The sequence below is a fragment of the Ipomoea nil genome, unplaced genomic scaffold, assembly GCF_001879475.1.
Source record: "Ipomoea nil cultivar Tokyo-kokei standard unplaced genomic scaffold, Asagao_1.1 scaffold2868, whole genome shotgun sequence".
Lineage (NCBI taxonomy): Eukaryota > Viridiplantae > Streptophyta > Magnoliopsida > Solanales > Convolvulaceae > Ipomoea > Ipomoea nil.
The window spans coordinates 226,154-243,929 of NW_017619296.1; the positions used below are offsets into that span (position 1 = coordinate 226,154).

The 17,776-nt window shown below is 36.9% G+C and overlaps 3 protein-coding genes across 3 annotated transcripts in view; 2 read left to right on the forward strand and 1 right to left on the reverse strand.

Annotated features, from left to right (window-relative positions):
- Nucleotides 1-17,776, forward strand: part of LOC109160638 (putative disease resistance RPP13-like protein 3) — a 100,410-nt gene that overhangs the window by 70,908 nt on the left and 11,726 nt on the right. The gene's annotated exons all lie outside the window — the stretch shown is intronic.
- Nucleotides 3,103-3,606, reverse strand: LOC109160634. Its single transcript, XM_019308917.1, has one exon. It carries the CDS (start codon nt 3,604-3,606, stop codon nt 3,103-3,105), a length of 504 nt encoding a protein of 167 aa, XP_019164462.1.
- LOC109160635 lies at nt 11,848-13,402 on the forward strand. The gene is made up of 2 exons (XM_019308918.1): nt 11,848-12,242; nt 12,394-13,402. Exons 1-2 carry the CDS (start codon nt 11,848-11,850, stop codon nt 13,400-13,402), a joined length of 1,404 nt encoding a protein of 467 aa, XP_019164463.1.

The window sequence follows — 17,776 nt, forward strand, 5'->3', positions numbered from 1 at the left end:
AAGCAAAGCAAGGTAAGAATCAGTTGTAGACTTGGTAAACAGTGAAGGATCAGCAGTTGACTGTTGGAAACCATAGTTTTGCAATGCCTTTGTGAGTTTGGCATTCCATTGTCTACTTGCCTGTCTTAAACCATATAAAGACCTCAACAATTTGCAGACTTGATTGGGCTTATCACTTTTAAATCCTGGAGGTAGAACCATATAGACTTCCTCATCTAGATCCCCATGTAAAAAAGCATTGTTGATGTCAAGTTGCTGAACATCCCATTCTTTGGCTACTGCTATTGCTAGGAAAGTTTTGATGGTTGCCATCCTAGCTACAGGAGAAAAGGTTTCAAAATAGTCCACTCCCAACTGTTGAGTGTAACCTTGTGCAACTAATCTTGCCTTGTACCTCTCAATAGACCCATCAGCCTTGTGTTTTACTTTATAAACTCATCTACAACCAATTGGTGTTTTGTCTTGAGGTAGATCTACCAGAATCCAGGTGTTGTTTTGAACCAAGGCCTCTATTTCAGAATTCATAGCTTGTCTCCAAGGTCCAAACTGTATAGCTTCATTGTAAGATTGTGGCTCATGTGTTGTGGTAATGGAGGTAATGCATGCTTTATAATTAGGTGGTAATTTGTCATAAGAAATGAACTAGCTTATAGGATGGGGAGAAGTCCTCATACCTGAGCTGTTTCCCACCATGCTGTGACAGTAGTAATCCAACAACTTAGTGGAAGCTTGTCTTTGTCTGGTAGATCTTCTGAGATGTATTTGGTTTTCTGAGTTCTGTGGAGAATGATGGTCAACAATCAACTCATTTTGCCCTGCATTACTCAATTCAACAGGTTCAACAACTGGAACTGCAGCTGGTTCATCAACTGACTCAGTGGGATGCATATCCTGTCTGTCAACAACCTGATCAACACCAGACTCTGGATTTCTGTTCTATACTGCTAAAGTTCTCATTGTGTTCCAAAATGGTTTCTGAACCTGTGGAGGTGGGGATTAAGGGTAATGAAGGATTAAGAACATGACTATCAACACTTTCAAAGTCAGTTCCTAAAGCCTGTTTTCTGAAGGGATAGGTTTTCTCAAAAAAATTCACATCCCATGATATGAAAACATCTTTATCAATAATATCATATAAGATATAGCCCTTCACATTAGCTGGATAGCCCAAAAATATGCATTTTCTTGCCCTAGTCTGCATCTTATTTCTTTCTTGTGAAATGGTTGCCCCAAAACATAGGCAACCAAAGGATCTCATCTGCCCATAATCTACACATTTCCCAGTTAACATCTCAAAAGGAGTCCTTCCACCAATAACTTCAGAAGACAATCTATTAATGAGAAAAGAGGCATGCAACACACAATGCCCCCAGAATTCAATAGGCAACCCTGCATGAAAACTCAAGGTTCTAGCTATATTTAAGATATGTTGGTGTTTCCTCTCTGCTACTCCATTCTGTTGTGGAGTATAAGAACATGATTTCTGATGAATAACTCCTTTCTCATCTAGAAAGGCTCCCATAAAAAATTCACTTCCATTGTGTGTTCTCACCATCTTAATTTTGGTTGCAAATTGAGTAGACACATAGTTATAGAATCTCTGGAATTTGGCTTTGACTTCTGACTTACTTTTCAACAAGTGCAGCAAGGTGAACCTACTAAAATCATCAACTATGGTTAGAAAATAATGTTCTCCTCTCAAAGATGCTATATTAAAAGGTCCCCACACATCCATATGCAACAAATCAAATCTTTTCTCAGCTCTAGAAATACTAACTGGGAAATTAGACCTCTTATGTTTACCAAAATGACAGGCACCACAAACAAAATCAACATTTTTATTGACAAAAACAGACTTTATTCCATTCAAAAAGGGTATTCTGTTGACAGGATAATGACCTAGTCTACTATGCCAGACCTCAACTGTCACACTACTGCAGTGAATATCAGCATTTCTGTTCACAATCTCACTCTTCCTTTTTATGGGAGGGTCTTCAAGCAGATACAGACCATCCTTTTGCTTAGCAAAACCATCCATTACTCCATGAGTTCCCTGAATGGCACATGAATCAGCACCCATAACAAGCTTACAGTTGGACTCTTTAGTCAATTTACTAGCAAAAACAATGTTGAAAACAAAGGTTAGAATGAATAACACATTTTGAAGCATTATGTTTTCATCAAGCCTGATCTGCCCTATATGAGTAACCTTCACTGTCCACCATTTGGGAGTTTGACAGACAATCCATGGATTTTATGGTATTTTTCAAGGTAGTTTAGGGAGCATGTAATGTGATCAGTGGCACCTGAATCTAATATCCAAATGGTATGGGAATTCAAAACAGCACTAACAGAAGGATTATAAGTAAAGCTACCTTCTCCATGTATTCCCTCAGACCCTCTAAAGTCTAATCTGATCCCAGGGCTAGTCACTGTTACAGCAGCACTGCTTGAGGATTGATTTTCCTTGTTTTGATTCTGCAAAAGAAACAGTAATTTTTGAAACTGATCAGCAGATATACCTGTTTCCCAACTTGATTCACTGATGCATTTGAAGACTACTGTGTGCCTTGGTACTGCTTATTCTTAGTTTTATAGCCTGTTATCCATCTGGGAGGGTACCCATGCTTCTTGTAGCATTTCTCAACCGTGTGACCATTCATACCACAGAAGGTACACTTAGGTACACCTTTCCCTCCATTAGCATTGAATTTCTTCTTATTGTTAAGATTTGCAGATGCTACAAGAGACTGTTCTTCCTCTGTATGATTCTGAACAGCATTAGATTGGGCAAGTTCACTGCCTCTTTGGTTGAGAGTTCCTCTAATTTTCCTCTCCACTTTGAGAGCCATATTGAGAACCTTCTCTATGTCCGGAATGGGATCCATCACTAGAACTCCAGACTTAATAGTCTCATATTTTTCGTTCAGACTTTCCAGGAATCTGATTATTTGATCTTCCCTCTCTTTACTTCTGCATTCGACTAACAAGAGTGCACGAGCATCTTGGTACACACTCACACAACAACAGAGGCCTCAGAGAGTTCATTTGCTGCCATAGAGCATTGCTCATTGTGAAGTATTCGTTCACCGTCATGCATCCTTAAACAACCTTGAATACCTCATTCTGGATTTCAGCAATTTTATGAGGATCCGACTGGGAGTACCTCTTCTCAAGTGCTTTCCAAATATCAGATGCTTTATCAAAATACATAACACTGTCTGCAATTCCAGGGCTAATCGATCGAAGGATCCACGAGGAAACAATACAATTGCATCTCCTCCATGATGCTATCCTAGGATCGGCTTCATCTGGAATCGGAATCGCATCAGTTGCGAATCCAAATTTATTCTTCACTTCCAAAGCGATCCTCATCGATCTGCCCCAGGAAGCGTAATTAAGCTCGGTTAATGGCGGAGAGACCAAACTCAAGTTCAGATTCTCCGTCATGTGGAGATACAAAGGATCATCAAACTCTTCCACCCCCTGATTAGGGTTCGTTGCCATCTGATTTGAAGATCCTGCCGCATTCTCCATCGGATTATTGTTTCCAGCTTCTTCCATCATGACGGCGGCAGCGTAGGTGCGATTCCGCTCTGATGCCATGATGAGTTGTGCAAAAAACACACTAAAGTAAACATTGAAAAGATGAATGAAAGATCTGGTAATTCAATGTGATAGTATTCATGCTTACAATGCTGAGAAAGGAAAAAGAAGTTAAGAAGAAGAAGAAAAGCAGTCAACACTGATTTTTATTTCAAGTGTAACTAACTAAGGATTAGAAAAAGACAAGTATGCCCCTATTTATTTCATCAACTGCTAATATGTGGTGATTGGTAGGGTTTGTTGACGCAAGAGGATGGAACACGTACGCATGGGGCCGTTCAAACTGCTTTGCCAGTGGTCTCAGTTGGTATGCTACATGTGTATGTTGATGCAGCAGTTTTCAATGAAGTGGATAATGCTTATTATGGTATTTTTATGCAGAATGAGAATGGTGATTATGTTGCTATGAAAAAATGGGCATCTACAATGTTTAAATGACCCTCACCTACCCGAAGCCCTGACTGTAAAGGAAGCTCTATTTTGGGTTAAAGATCGGGGATTCACTAAGGTGGCTATTTTTTCAGATTGCCAAATAGTTTGTCGGCTCTTAAATGGTAACTCTCAAGACCTCTCGTATGCAGGATGTGTGATTCAGGAGTACCGGGTTTATCAAAGACTCTTTGAAGCAGTGTCCTTTCAGTTTCTGTCAAGATCAATGAATAAGTTTGCTCATGCATTAGCCCGAGCGACTCCTTCTCAAACTGGTTCTCTTACTTGGTTGCTTTTAGTTCCTTATTGTATTCAACATTTGTTTTAATGAAGCTTTTATTCCTTTAAAAAAAAAAAAGAGTTATATGTATCCCTACTTGTAAAATCAACAAGTGGTGATCCACCCGATTGTGTTTGTAGAAACCTTATACCATCTGCCACAAAAACACTACTCTTCTTCAAATCCTTTAGATAAGAAAGATGATTCGTAGACATTGTTCTATGTGACCGTAGAAGATAACTCTTGCTCGGGGGAACCAAATCATGATTATGTAACTTCTCATGCTTTGAAATAGTCCACATCTCATTTCCATCTAAATCAAATTGAACAAATGCGCAGCAACCTGTTCGAACATCAACTTTTGAATAACAACCCTTCTCTAAATTCCTTTTAAATCCAACCTTCGAACAATAAAACTTCTTCATCTTCAATGTTTTTGTAGCAGCACTATATCTTTGCTTACCCCTCCTCACACTAAAACCTAATCTAAAAGCATAGTCATTGTAAATCTCATATGCTTCGTCAATAGAACTCTCTGACAACCCAAACAAATCCTGATCATCTGTAAATCACAAAGTTTAAGTACCCCTCAGATAAATGTACAGAATCCGTGGCCAGAATACACATAAAGTCAAAACACAAAGCACATAAACACATCACAACATACACAGAACTCATCTTAGTGTTTAGACTACTCTAATGGTTAACATACAGAATCCATTACCATAATACACATAAATCATAACCATAATGTACAGAAAATAATAACACTAGATACATAAACTCATCACAACATACACACAACTCATCTTACACTACTCAAGTGATTATCATACAGAATTAATCACTATAATATACATAATTCATGACCATGATGTACAGAAACTGAAAACACCATATACAAAAACTCATCAGAAAATACGCACCTTCCATACAAACACAATCAAACTAAATTTTCAACAGCAATCCTAGAAAAATTCTAAGATAATTCAATCAACGAATATCACATACGAATTCAATTATTTTGCATCAACAACGAAAAATAAAAAAACAAGCGAAAATCAATATAGAAAAACCTGGAGTAGCATCCGCTATAACTGCCAATCCCACCGGAGCATTGCCGTCGTCTGTCACTGCCAACTCCTGTTGTGCAATCACCTCATCCATGTCGCAGTGTTCTGAAAATCCACTAGATACGGAAGAGAGAGCAAATCGCGAAGATCAGATCGAGAGAGAAAACCGTCAATTTGAACAATGCGAAGGAAATACGAACCAAGTAATTTTAATTTTTTTTTTTAAATTAACGGCAGAAACTGGAAACGAGATTTAAAAAAAAAAAAAACAAAAACCGTTAATTAAAAGGTACAAAACGACGTCGTTTTGGGCCAGGGAGCACAATGCATTGTGCACCCTGGTCCATGATATAATTTGCTTCGAACCACAGGGTATTTGGCATGCTGGTTAATGATTAGTTGAATTGTGAATATTGAGGTTTTTCTAATTAGATGGATTGTATTGGTCTTAGGCTCAGTTTAATGACTTCTATTGTAACTGCTTATTCTGTTTTTATTACTTCATGAGAAAACTACACTTTTTACCCATAAGTTATATGATAATTGTATAATTCGTCTCTATTTATTGATCGTGATCACTTTTCATCCTTAAGCTATAATTGATATTGCAAATTTTGTCATTTAATAATTCGTCTCACTTTTCGTCTCTAAGTTATACAACGTTGCAAATTTCGTCTATAATGTTTTGTTAGTAAAGAGATGAAATTTGCAACGTCAATTATAGTTTAGGGACGAAAAGTGAGTACGATCAATAATTAAGGACAAAATTTGCAATTACCCTATAACTTAAGGATGAAAAGTGAATTTTTTTTTTTACTGTGTTTGTTAGGTTTGCAGAAAGAGCTTACAATTTTCTGAAAGCTGTTTGGTGTTGCCATTTTAAGGGGTATATCCAAATATTTTGAGATTAGACTTTTGAAAGCGGATAAAATGCTGCAACTTCCAATAAGAAAAAGTTACTTTAAGTTGTTTAATTAAAGTATCCAAATTTCTTAATATATATATATATATATATATATATATATATATATATATATATATTCTTCCAGAAGGTTGAAGCCCAACCCTAAATATATATAGAGCGTTGGTAGTTTTGAAGTTATAAAGACAATTGTTGACTCTAAAATGAATTGTCAAACCATTAGTGGCAAAAACCATGTCCCAATCATAGAAGATATCATAATCCAAATGTGATTAGGATTAATAACCTATTCATACTCAAACTAAGGTTATATTGATCCTATAAAAGAAGCCACTCTCAATCACAAGACTTCAAGCTTTCATCACCTAACTGTGAGCACGAGAGTCATTGAGAAGAGATACCCAAACCCCCTTGAAAAGTAGTACAAGTGTTTAGGTCACAATAGTTGGATAGGATATCATATTGTGTAATTTCCGTTCCCTAAACCAAGTGTACTTAAATATCAAGCTTTTAGTGGATTTAGGCAAATTCTCAACTTGAGAAGTGCCTCGCAGTTTAGGGTTGTTTGCCCAAACTGTGTTATAAATTAATTGTGTCACAACGCCAGTTTCAACACTACCGAATCCATCGTCTATATTAATTCCAATTGGTATCAGAGCGGGTCTGCTCAAGTTACTAGCAGGATCCAAATGGAATTCCCAAGAGAAGGTCTTTCAAACAATATACCACCGGCTCTACTTGGCACAAACTTCTCCTACTGGAAAGCTCGAATGCAGATATACATTTTAGCACAAGGAGAAGGCGTCTGGAATGCAATAGAAAACGAATGGAAAACTCCAATCGATGACAAAGGGAATGCAAAACCTAGAATTGAATGGAGGGAAGAAGAGAGAACTGAATATGACTTCAACTCAAAGGTTATGAATGCAATATATGGAGCAGTGAGCGAAGACACATTTAAACTAATTGCATCAACTCGCATAGCCAAAACTGCGTGGAGTATATTGTGCGATCATCATGAGGGAAACTCAACTGTAAGACAATCTAAGCTACAAATGATACAAACAGAATTTGAAAATCTGAAAATGGAAGAAGAAGAAAGCATTACTCAATTCAGTGCCAGAGTTTTAAGTATAACTGGAGATGCATTCAATCTAGGCGAACCTATACCCGAACATAGGATCGTCAAAAAGGTACTGCGCTCGCTACCTGGAAGATTCCTAATGAAAGTCACCGCTATTCAAGAAAATAAAGATCTGAATACATACAGACTTAGTGATCTAATGGGAAATCTTCAAACCTATGAACTTGAGATGCTACAAAATCAGAAAAACGATGGCAAAGGAATAGCATTACAATCAAGACAAGAAGAGAACTCAGAAACAGACTCAGAAACCATGGAACAATCAATTGCACTATTGACAAAGAATTTTAATAGAGTTCTCAAAAGGTTTAACAAGTCCAGAAATAAAAATTCCTCAAACAACCAAGGAAATTCTATAGTCAATCAAAAACAGTCCAATCCAAAACGAAGAGATAATACAATTACCGAAGGGATACAATGCTATGAATGCAAAGGCTTTGGACACATTCAATCAGAATGTGCCACATACTTGAAAAGGAAAAATAAAACATATATAACAACTCTGAGCGATGACTCAGATAGTGAAGAAGATGACAGCAACACAAACTTCGTAGCCTTCACTGCTAGTCATGAAGACAACAATAGTGATGACATGCAAGAGTTACTAGAGGCATACACCCAACTAAATGCCAAGTGGGAGCAGATCATCAAGAAAAATTTAGAACTCATGGAAGACAATCATTATTTAAAAAATGAAAAAGAATGGGTAGAAAAACAATACAAAGAAGCTCAAAATGAACTAATAGACTTCAAAAACAAAGAAGCTAAACTACTACAAGAAATCAAGGAGCTTACCGAAAGACCCAGGACTCCAAGCACAGACATTAGTGAGAATCATCAAACCGAGACACAAGAAGTGTCACAACAGCACTTCCGACACCGAAGAAGAATAAGGTGCTACTATTGCCACAAACTAGGACACATCAAAGCACACTGCTACAAAAGACAAAATGACTCTTACTACAGGAAAAACAACAGATCATGGTCATCACATAACAGAAATAATAGCAAGAAAATCTGGGTAAGAAAAGATCAAAATGTTGCGTATACCTCCAAAACAAACAAAGAGCAAGACATATGGTATTTTGACAGCGGATGCTCCAGGCATATGACTGGAAATCCAGAAAATTTAGAGAATCTACAATATAAAAATGAAGGATATGTAACCTTTGGAGATGGAGGAAAAGGGAAAATCATCGCAAATGGAACCCTGAACGTACATGGGCTGCCAAAACTGTCAAAAGTCTTCTTAGTACAAGGATTAAAAGCAAACCTGATTAGTATAAGCCAACTATGTGAAGATGAACTTAAAGTGGAATTCTCAAAAGATAGTTGCAATGTTCTCAATCAAAATCATGAATGTGTTATGATCGGAAGAAAATCCACAAATAAATGCTACACATGGGACAATGATCTAACTTGCCTACAGACAACCGTCAATCAAACACAATTATGGCACCAACGGATGGGTCACATAAATTTTCATGACATGAAAAAAGGTTTAAAGAAAGGAGTCTATCGAGGAGTTCCAATACTCGACATAGACGAAAACAAAAAATGTGATGCATGTCTTGAAAACAAAATAACACGAACAGCCCACAAAAGAAGCTCAGGAATACACACTTCTAGAATCCTAGAACTACTCCACATGAACCTATTTGGGCCAACCCAAACAGAAAGCATAGGAGGGAAGAGATATGTCTATGTAACAGTCGATGACTTTTCACGATTCACATGGGTGAATTTTCTTAGAGAAAAATCTGAAGCATTCACAATATTCAAAACTCTCATTATCAAAATTTAGAATGAAAAAGACGGAAGAATAGGAAAAATCATTCGTCTAAGAAGTGATCATGGAAGGGAGTTCGAGAACTCAAAATTCAAGGAATACTGCGCAGAAAATGGGATTCATCATGAGTTCTCCGCACCAAAAACACCCCAACAAAATGGAGTAGTCGAACGGAAAAATCGAACTATCCAAGAAATGGCAAGGGTTCTCCTAAATCACAAAAGACTTCCATCAAAATTCTGGGCAGAAGCAGTTAATACAGCATGCTACTTGATAAATCGAGTATTCATACGAAAAGAAACCAACATGACACCATATCAAATCTGGAAAGGAAAATCACCAAATCTAAAACACACACATGTGTTTGGAAGTAAATGCTATATTCTAAAAGATAGAGAACCATTGGGAAAATTTGACATCAAAGGGGATGAAGGGATTTTTCTAGGATACTCCTCAAACAGCAGGGCATATCGAGTATTTAACCTTAGGACAGACACAGTAATGGAATCTATCAATGTTGTGGTCAATGACACAACAACAGAAGATCCCTCCACCAATGATGAAGAGGTAACTGTTGTTGAAACAACAGTTCCAACATCGCAAAATCAGAAATCTAAAACAGACTCAACAGAGAAAGAAGAAGTTGATAACCCTGAAGAAAAAGAAGAAATCCTCACCACTGATGAGACCAGGGTACAGAAAAATCATCCAATAGAAAACATTATAGGAGGACTAAATGAAGGAATCAGAACAAGAGGAAAGAAATGAGACTATCAAAAAATGGAAGAAGGAGACTATGACTACTGCTACACCTCAAAAATTGAACCCAAAAACATCACGGAAGCCTTAAAAGATGAATTTTGGGTGGGAGCCATGCATGAGGAGTTACAACAATTTGAAAGAAACAACGTCTGGCAGTTAGTCACCAAACCAGAGAATGCCAATATCATAGGGACAAAATGGATCTACAAAAATAAAACAGACGAACAAGGGAACATTATACGAAACAAAGCCCGACTAGTAGCACAAGGATACACCCAAGTTGAAGGAACATATTTTGAGGAAACATTTGCCCCAGTAGTCAGAATAGAATCAATCAGGCTTCTCATAGCAGTAGCCTGCATACTCAAGATAAAACTCTACCAAATGGACGTAAAAACGGCATTCTTAAATGGATATCTAAAAGAAGAAGTCTATGTTGCTCAACCAAAAGGGTTTGAAGACCCCCATTTTCCACAAAGTGTTTTTAAACTCAACAAAGCACTATATGGACTAAAACAAGCACCACGGGCTTGGTACGAACGTCTCACTGAATTCCTAGTCAAAAAGGGCTACAAAAGAGGTAGCGTGGACAAAACTCCATTCGTCAAGCACTATGGTCAAGACATAGTTATTGCCCAAATCTATGTTGATGACATAGTATTTGGCTCAACACTTGAGGACCACAAAAACCAATTCATCACTAACATGGAAGGAGAATTTGAGATGAGCATGGTTGGAGAACTAACCTACTTTCTAGGTCTACAAATCAAACAACAAGACAGTGGGATCTTTATATCACAAAGCATATATGCAAAAAATCTAGTTAAGAGATTCGGACTAGAAGAAAGCAAAGTTGTCAGAACACCAGTTCCAACAACAGAAAAAATCTCAAAAGATATAGAAGGAAAACAAGTTGAGCAAACCTTATATCGAAGTATGATAGGAGGACTACTATATCTAACTGCTAGTAGACCAGATTTAAGCTTTGGAGTAGGAATATGCGCAAGATATCAAGCAAATCCTACTGAACAACATTTAAAAGCAGTAAAAAGAGTCATTAAATACGTTAAAGGAACCACCGAATTAGGCTTATGGTATTCCTTCGACACCAATCATCACTTATCAGCCTATTGTTATGCCGATTGGGCAGGAAATGTAAATGACAGAAAAAGCACCTCAGGAGGTTGTTTCTTTCTAGGAACAAATCTCGTATCTTGGATAAGCAAAAAACAAAGCTCTATATCATTATCAACAGCAGAGGCAGAATACATTGCAGCCGGAAGCTGTTGCACACAACTACTTTGGATGAAACAGATGCTAGAAGATTATGGAATACATCAGACAACTATGACCATACACTGTGATAACAAAAATGCAATAGACATCTCCAAAAACCCAGTACAACACTCAAGAACAAAACACATCGACATCAGACATCATTTTATACGAGAGTTAGTTGAAAACGAAATTATCAATCTCACACATATCAACACAGAAAATCAACTTGCAGATATACTAACAAAGGCACTTGATAGATCTAGATATGCAAAACTAAGAGCCGAATTGGGACTTTGTATTTTATGAACAAGTACATGGGTCATTTTATTTATTTTTTTTTAGAAAAACACTATATTGTTTAAGCATGATCCATACCATCATCCTTAAGGAGATCGCATGGATCCCCCTTCAAAAGGCCCATACCCGGTCCACCTCTGAAAAGCCCAGAACCTGGTCCACTTCTAGAAAACCCCAAATCTAATAACATATCAGGCACACCCGATTGCAATCTCTCACCCACAATCACTTTTACGATCATCCTCTACACCCAACGACAGAGCAACAATGGTGAGAACGAGAAATCAAAGGCAAGGAAAATTACCTCGGAGAGGAACCAACTCACAGCACGCCGGCACCGGAGTTCCATCAAACCCGGTATGCATCGAAGAAGAGGACACAACCACCATCATCATGGACCCGGTTCCCATCTCGCAAGTTCCATTCGAAGAAATTCAAGAATGTCAAAACCCTAATCCAGGTAATTTTACAGTTGATTTACATGGAGATCTTACGATTTCTCCATCCATTGAGGATGAATTGAGGGAAAATGCAAATTCTACCCAAGAAGAAGGCGAACAACACGCTGTAGACCCCTCACCTCCACCTACTCTATCCGACAGAGAACAGAGAAAACTGAAGAGGGCTGAACCCTACGAAGGGGCAGACCCCAGAGCAAAACGGCCCAATGACTTTCCAATTTCTACTAGACCTCCCCCAAGAACTCCCAACATACCCCCCCCCCCCCCCCCCCCCCCCAAGACAGAGTAATTCAAAGAAGCAAAAAGAAAAAATTATAGAAAAAGAACAAGATTGGACTCCTGATGATTTAAGAGAGGAAACAGAATGTAGGGAAGAAGTCTCAGAAAAGAAGAAAACGAAATTGACTGCAAAGGAAAAGGGAAAACAGAAAGTCCTTAGAGATACTGAGAAAAAGAAATTACCTACTAGGGATAAAGGGAAACAAAAGGTAGTTAGTGATGCTGACCTGTCAAAACTACCAAAGCCTTATAGTCCAAAATTCTTGACAAACGAAAATGCCAAAGAATGGAACAAAATCATGGATAAAAAGGTCATAAGTCAAAAGCTTTTAATACTAGACAGGCTAGAAAATTGTGAACAAATCACTGAGGTGTTAACAAAAACAAACCTCTTAGGATCAGTCATCAATATTGACCCTTATGAGGAACAGGTTGTGAAAGAATTCTACTGCAATCTCACCAAAGGCACATCATCTCCCAACAACCCTAGGTATGAAAAGGCATATCTAAGGGGGAAATTCTATGATTTCACTCAGGAAATCATCAATGCTCAACTAGGAACACCCAGTGAAGAACAGAATATTCAACTAGAGAATGAACAGGTCATCCAAGAACTTACAGCTGGGAACGTGAATTTTGATAAAAACAAAATCAAAGCTCCCTCGCTAACACGCAAATATGCGATACTACAGAAAATTGCTCTTGTGAATTGGATGCCCTCTCTACACGAAACAACAGTCAAAAGGAGTTTGGCAGAGCTACTGTACAAAATAGGAAAGGGAATCCAGGTCAACATTGGAAATATTGTGTATTCACAGATCTCAAAGTTGGCAGAAAGTAGTGAGTCAAAGGCTTCGCTCATTTTTCCAAATCTGATCCACGCTATCCTATACAAGCAAGGGCTGAAGACACGTGGACCAAAAACACAAGTCAAGACCATAAACACAACCAAAAAACTGAAGAAGGGGAGTCATCAAAATGATCTCAAAGCCTCTTTTCCAACTGATAATCCAACTGACCAACAAACCTTGATCAAGTACTTTGAGAAAAAGTCAAAAGAATTGGATGATGCAGAAAAATAATTGTTACGAAAACACATGGAAATCAAAGAAGAAAAAGCTGAAGTTCTACAATGGTTGAAAGCTCTAAAAACTGAAAGAAATGAAGAAAACAGTGATGATGATGAAGAAGAAAAGACTGAAAATGAAGAAGAAAATCAGGAAAATGATGAAGAAGAGAATGAAGAAGAAGATGATGAAGAAGAAGATGGTCAGGCAGAACATGGTGAAACATCTACCTAGCATTCACAAACTTTAGCAAAAAAGGGGGAGAGTAGTGATGATATCTATCTGGACTTGAGTTTGTTCACTGGAATTTTGGATGATCTATCTAGACTGAAGTTTTTGTTCAGTTCCTTTTTTATAACTGTTGTGATTCACTGGATATCTGGACTGGAGTTTGCTCACTGGAATCATCAATCTGGACTGAAGCTTGTTCACTGGAATTTTGAATGATCTATCTAGACTGAAGTTTTGTTCAGTTCCTTTTTTGATAACTGTTGGTTAGTGATGACAATGATAATCTATCTGGACTGGAGTTTGTTTTTTTTTTGGATAGCTGATTTGTGGATAATTGGTTGTGACAGTCCTTGTGACTATTTTTAAAGATCAAAAACAGTGGAGCTGAGCTAATCTATTCTTGGCAACTATTGGACAGTAATCTATCTAGGTTGAATAGTCTTTGCAACTGTTCTCTTTTTGCTGATCAAAAAGATTAGAGATAAACAACTAACAGAAAGTTCTTGACTGTCCTTGTTGAGACTGGTTTGTTTTTTTCCCACTGGTTTTTGATTAAAACTGACCACACTGTGTTGTAATAGTCCCAACAAAAAATTAAAACAAGAAGAAGACACATCAAGACTGAGATGAAACTAAGGGGGAGACATGACAAGAAACAAGCTTCTCTAAGGATCAAAATTTTTGCAAAAGTTTGACAAAGGGGGAGAGTGTTGACTCTAAAATGAATTGTCAAACCATTAGTGGCAAAAACCATGTCCCAATCATAGAAGATATCATAATCCAAATGTGATTAGGATTAATAACCTATTCATACTCAAACTAAGGTTATATTGATCCTATAAAAGAAGCCACTCTCAATCACAAGACTTCAAGCTTTCATCACCTAACTGTGAGCACGAGAGTCATTGAGAAGAGATACCCAAACCCCCTTGAAAAGTAGTACAAGTGTTTAGGTCACAATAGTTGGATAGGATATCATATTGTGTAATTTCCGTTCCCTAAACCAAGTGTACTTTAAATATCAAACTTTTAGTGGATTTAGACAAATTCTCAACTTGAGAAGTGCCTCGCAGTTTAGGGTTGTTTGCCCAAACTGCGTTATAAATTAATTGTGTCACAACGCCAGTTTCAACACTACCGAATCCATCGTCTATATTAATTCCAACAATATATATTATATTAGTAATTTTGAGCAATTAACTTCTTTTAATAATTGAATTTATTGTCACTGACAATTCATTGTAATCTATAAATTTGAATGAGCGATGCTCTGTTTGGTTGCAGCAGATAGCAGTTTGGGGTGTTTCTGTATAAATCCTGATGGGATTAATGATATGCAGTGATAGTGATACATTCCATCCCTGTCACTGATAATTCTTTATTAATTTTTGTTTTGTTGGTTGCAGCAGTTCCGTGTAACTGAGTGGGTGAAGAGAGAGCAAATGGAGCAAGCTAAGTGTTACCATCAACTCATCAATAATACTCAAGTTTCTTTTTCCCCTTGGATAGGAGTCTACTCTTCCAAAGTGGCCAATGGTTTTTGTAGTTCGTTGTTGTGGGTTTGTTGGTGTAATGAATTTGGGTGAATACGTATAGTAGTGTGTTGCATCATAAAGTATATATTATGGTTTGTGCATGGTTGAATATAATTGTGGTATAAAATTGGCGTTATTTTTTCGTCTCATCTCAACTCATCTTTCCAACTAAACGCAGAGAGTGCACTTGCGCTGCCTTAATCACGAGACAAGAGATGGAAATTGAATTATGAGAAAATTGTAATTTATGGCCTCACAAATAAGTCAATTATTAATGACATTTCTGAATTATTAGTGGTGTAAATGTTGCCCCTCAATTTTCAAAACGTAATATATACGGTCCATCTTCTGAATTATTAATGGTCTAAATGTGGTTACTCGTCGTTTTTCTTTTTCGAAGACCATGCTTTTTTTGTCCATTTTTCTTTCTTCGTTTGTTTTCCTTTCGCCCACAGTAATATTTCTCATTCTTCCTATTAGGAGAGGGTAATATATGTCATGTTTTGAAAATTGAGAAGCAACATTTTACACCATTATAATTCAGGGATGACATTTATATTTGAGATATTTGTGAGGGGCATATATTACAATTTTCCCTTGAATTATATTAATTAGCCACTACGCTCTGCTGCTGGCAGGAAATTGCCCCAACCATGTGCTCTTTTTTTTTTTCTTTTTTTTTTTTTTTTGGTAATGAAACAAAATTATGTATTAAGTTAATGAATGTCAACTATGCACATGATGGGCATAATATAATAATGAGGTATTTTAGCCTCACTTGTTTCTTCCAAATCATACATAGAAAATTTGATCCCTCTTCTTATTAAATGAGCGCCAATGTTCCAACAGATCTGTTTGGCGTCCAACAACAAAATCCACAGCCATACAATACAAAAATCCTTAGCAGCAACAAGCAAGGAGGAAGAAGATGAAGTAGTGCCGCCACCATCTGTTTTCTTCAAGGACTCAATTACCGCCATGTGGAGATAAGCTTAGCTATCTGGTTGTGGTGATAAGCTGAAGAGAGACTAGTGGGATTTCTTAATGCTGCTTTAATTTAGGTATTCTTCTTCTTCTTCTTCTTCTTCTTCTTCCTCCTCTTATTTACATAAAGAGCTACAAACTTCAATTAGCAAAGAATCATACTCTTACGGCAATTCAATTCTAATTGTAACAATTTATCGAACACATAACTTACAAAGTCGATCTTCTTCCAGTGTTTTGCAAAGCGAGATTGAAATTGTGAGTATGTAGTATGTCTAATTGCATGTCCTATTCTTATAGCTACACACAATTCCAAAGATTCTCAAGCATAATTCAACCCTAAATGATACAAGAGATCAAATTATAGCTTACTCACAACAACAACCATAGCTAATTCAATACATACTCTTTTTATGCAATTGAAATCATAGAAACATCTATAATAAGAGCAAACGTAATTCAAATCTTAGGCTTCGTTTGGAAATCAGGAAAATGACTTCTGAAAAATGACTTATTTTTAATTATTATTATTATTATTTTAATTAATTTATAATAAATAATATTTTTAATAAAAAAAATAAAATAAACACACGTGTCAACACCGTATGCATTTAACCTGATAAACAAGTCAACTTGGACTTAATTGAACAATTTTACAGGTTTAGGAGACCTGAATGAAACTTTTTTTCACTTACCCAATTGCACTATCCACTCGACTTAGGGGGGCAATTTGACACTTTTTTCTATTATTTATAAAAGCCCGCGGGCTGGGCTGGGCCCGCCAACCCACATGGGGCGGGCTATGATTGCATGGACCCTAGTTTGTGGGCTTGGTGGGCCGGATTGCAAAAGCCCGCTAGAAATTAAGCCCAACAAATTTTGCATGTGCATCTCTTGGAAAATGACTTCCCCAAAAGAAAGGGGAAGTTATTTTCCCCCATATCATACTTATTTTCCTTTGACTAATGCATCATTTCCACCCTCTTGCCAAACTCTGGATATCCGAAAAACATTTTTCAGAAATCATTTTATGAGTTTCCAAACGCACCCTTAGAGAAAATCTATCTATTAATGATTAGATTTGTAAAGTAAAGGCACAATGGAATTGCATGTATTGAAAACACAAGTAAAATTGAAGGAATTGAAATGTAAGTAATGAAAACTTAACTATGATCTAATGCAAATTCAAGATACAAGCTTGAATTTAAATTGGAATAAATCGAATTGCAATATTGACGAACTCTAGTGTAACATAATACAACTTTATTCTAAGTGGAGAGAAGTTAGAGAATGAAAAGTCCATAAAAATAACTACCAATTTCCTTTTTATAATTGATGGAATCACCCCTACTTATAAAATATTGGCCTGATCCACACTCAAAGTCACATCATGACGTTGGTTGTGATTTCCATACTTTGTGCAAAAATTATGATCTCTAAACTAATTTTCACCTTATAGAAGTTTGAATTAGATTTTGCAATCTTCACAAAAGTTTTAATAACTCTTTGAATTAGCTTTCGAATGCCATTAAAATCGCATGATTTGGATATTCCTATACTAAAATATTATCAAAATATCGAAACGTTAGGATGATCTTTACGGGCATGATTGTCAGCCTTACCCTTGTTGCTCACTCTA

Bases quoted from the DNA above. Each gene is read 5' to 3' on its own strand.
- LOC109160635 (XM_019308918.1), top strand. From the start codon at position 11,848: ATGGTGAGAACGAGAAATCAAAGGCAAGGAAAATTACCTCGGAGAGGA. The intron at 12,243-12,393 runs GCCCAATGACTT...TGATGATTTAAG, and splicing joins GCAGACCCCAGAGCAAAACG to AGAGGAAACAGAATGTAGGG.
- LOC109160634 (XM_019308917.1), bottom strand. From the start codon at position 3,606: ATGGCATCAGAGCGGAATCGCACCTACGCTGCCGCCGTCATGATGGAA.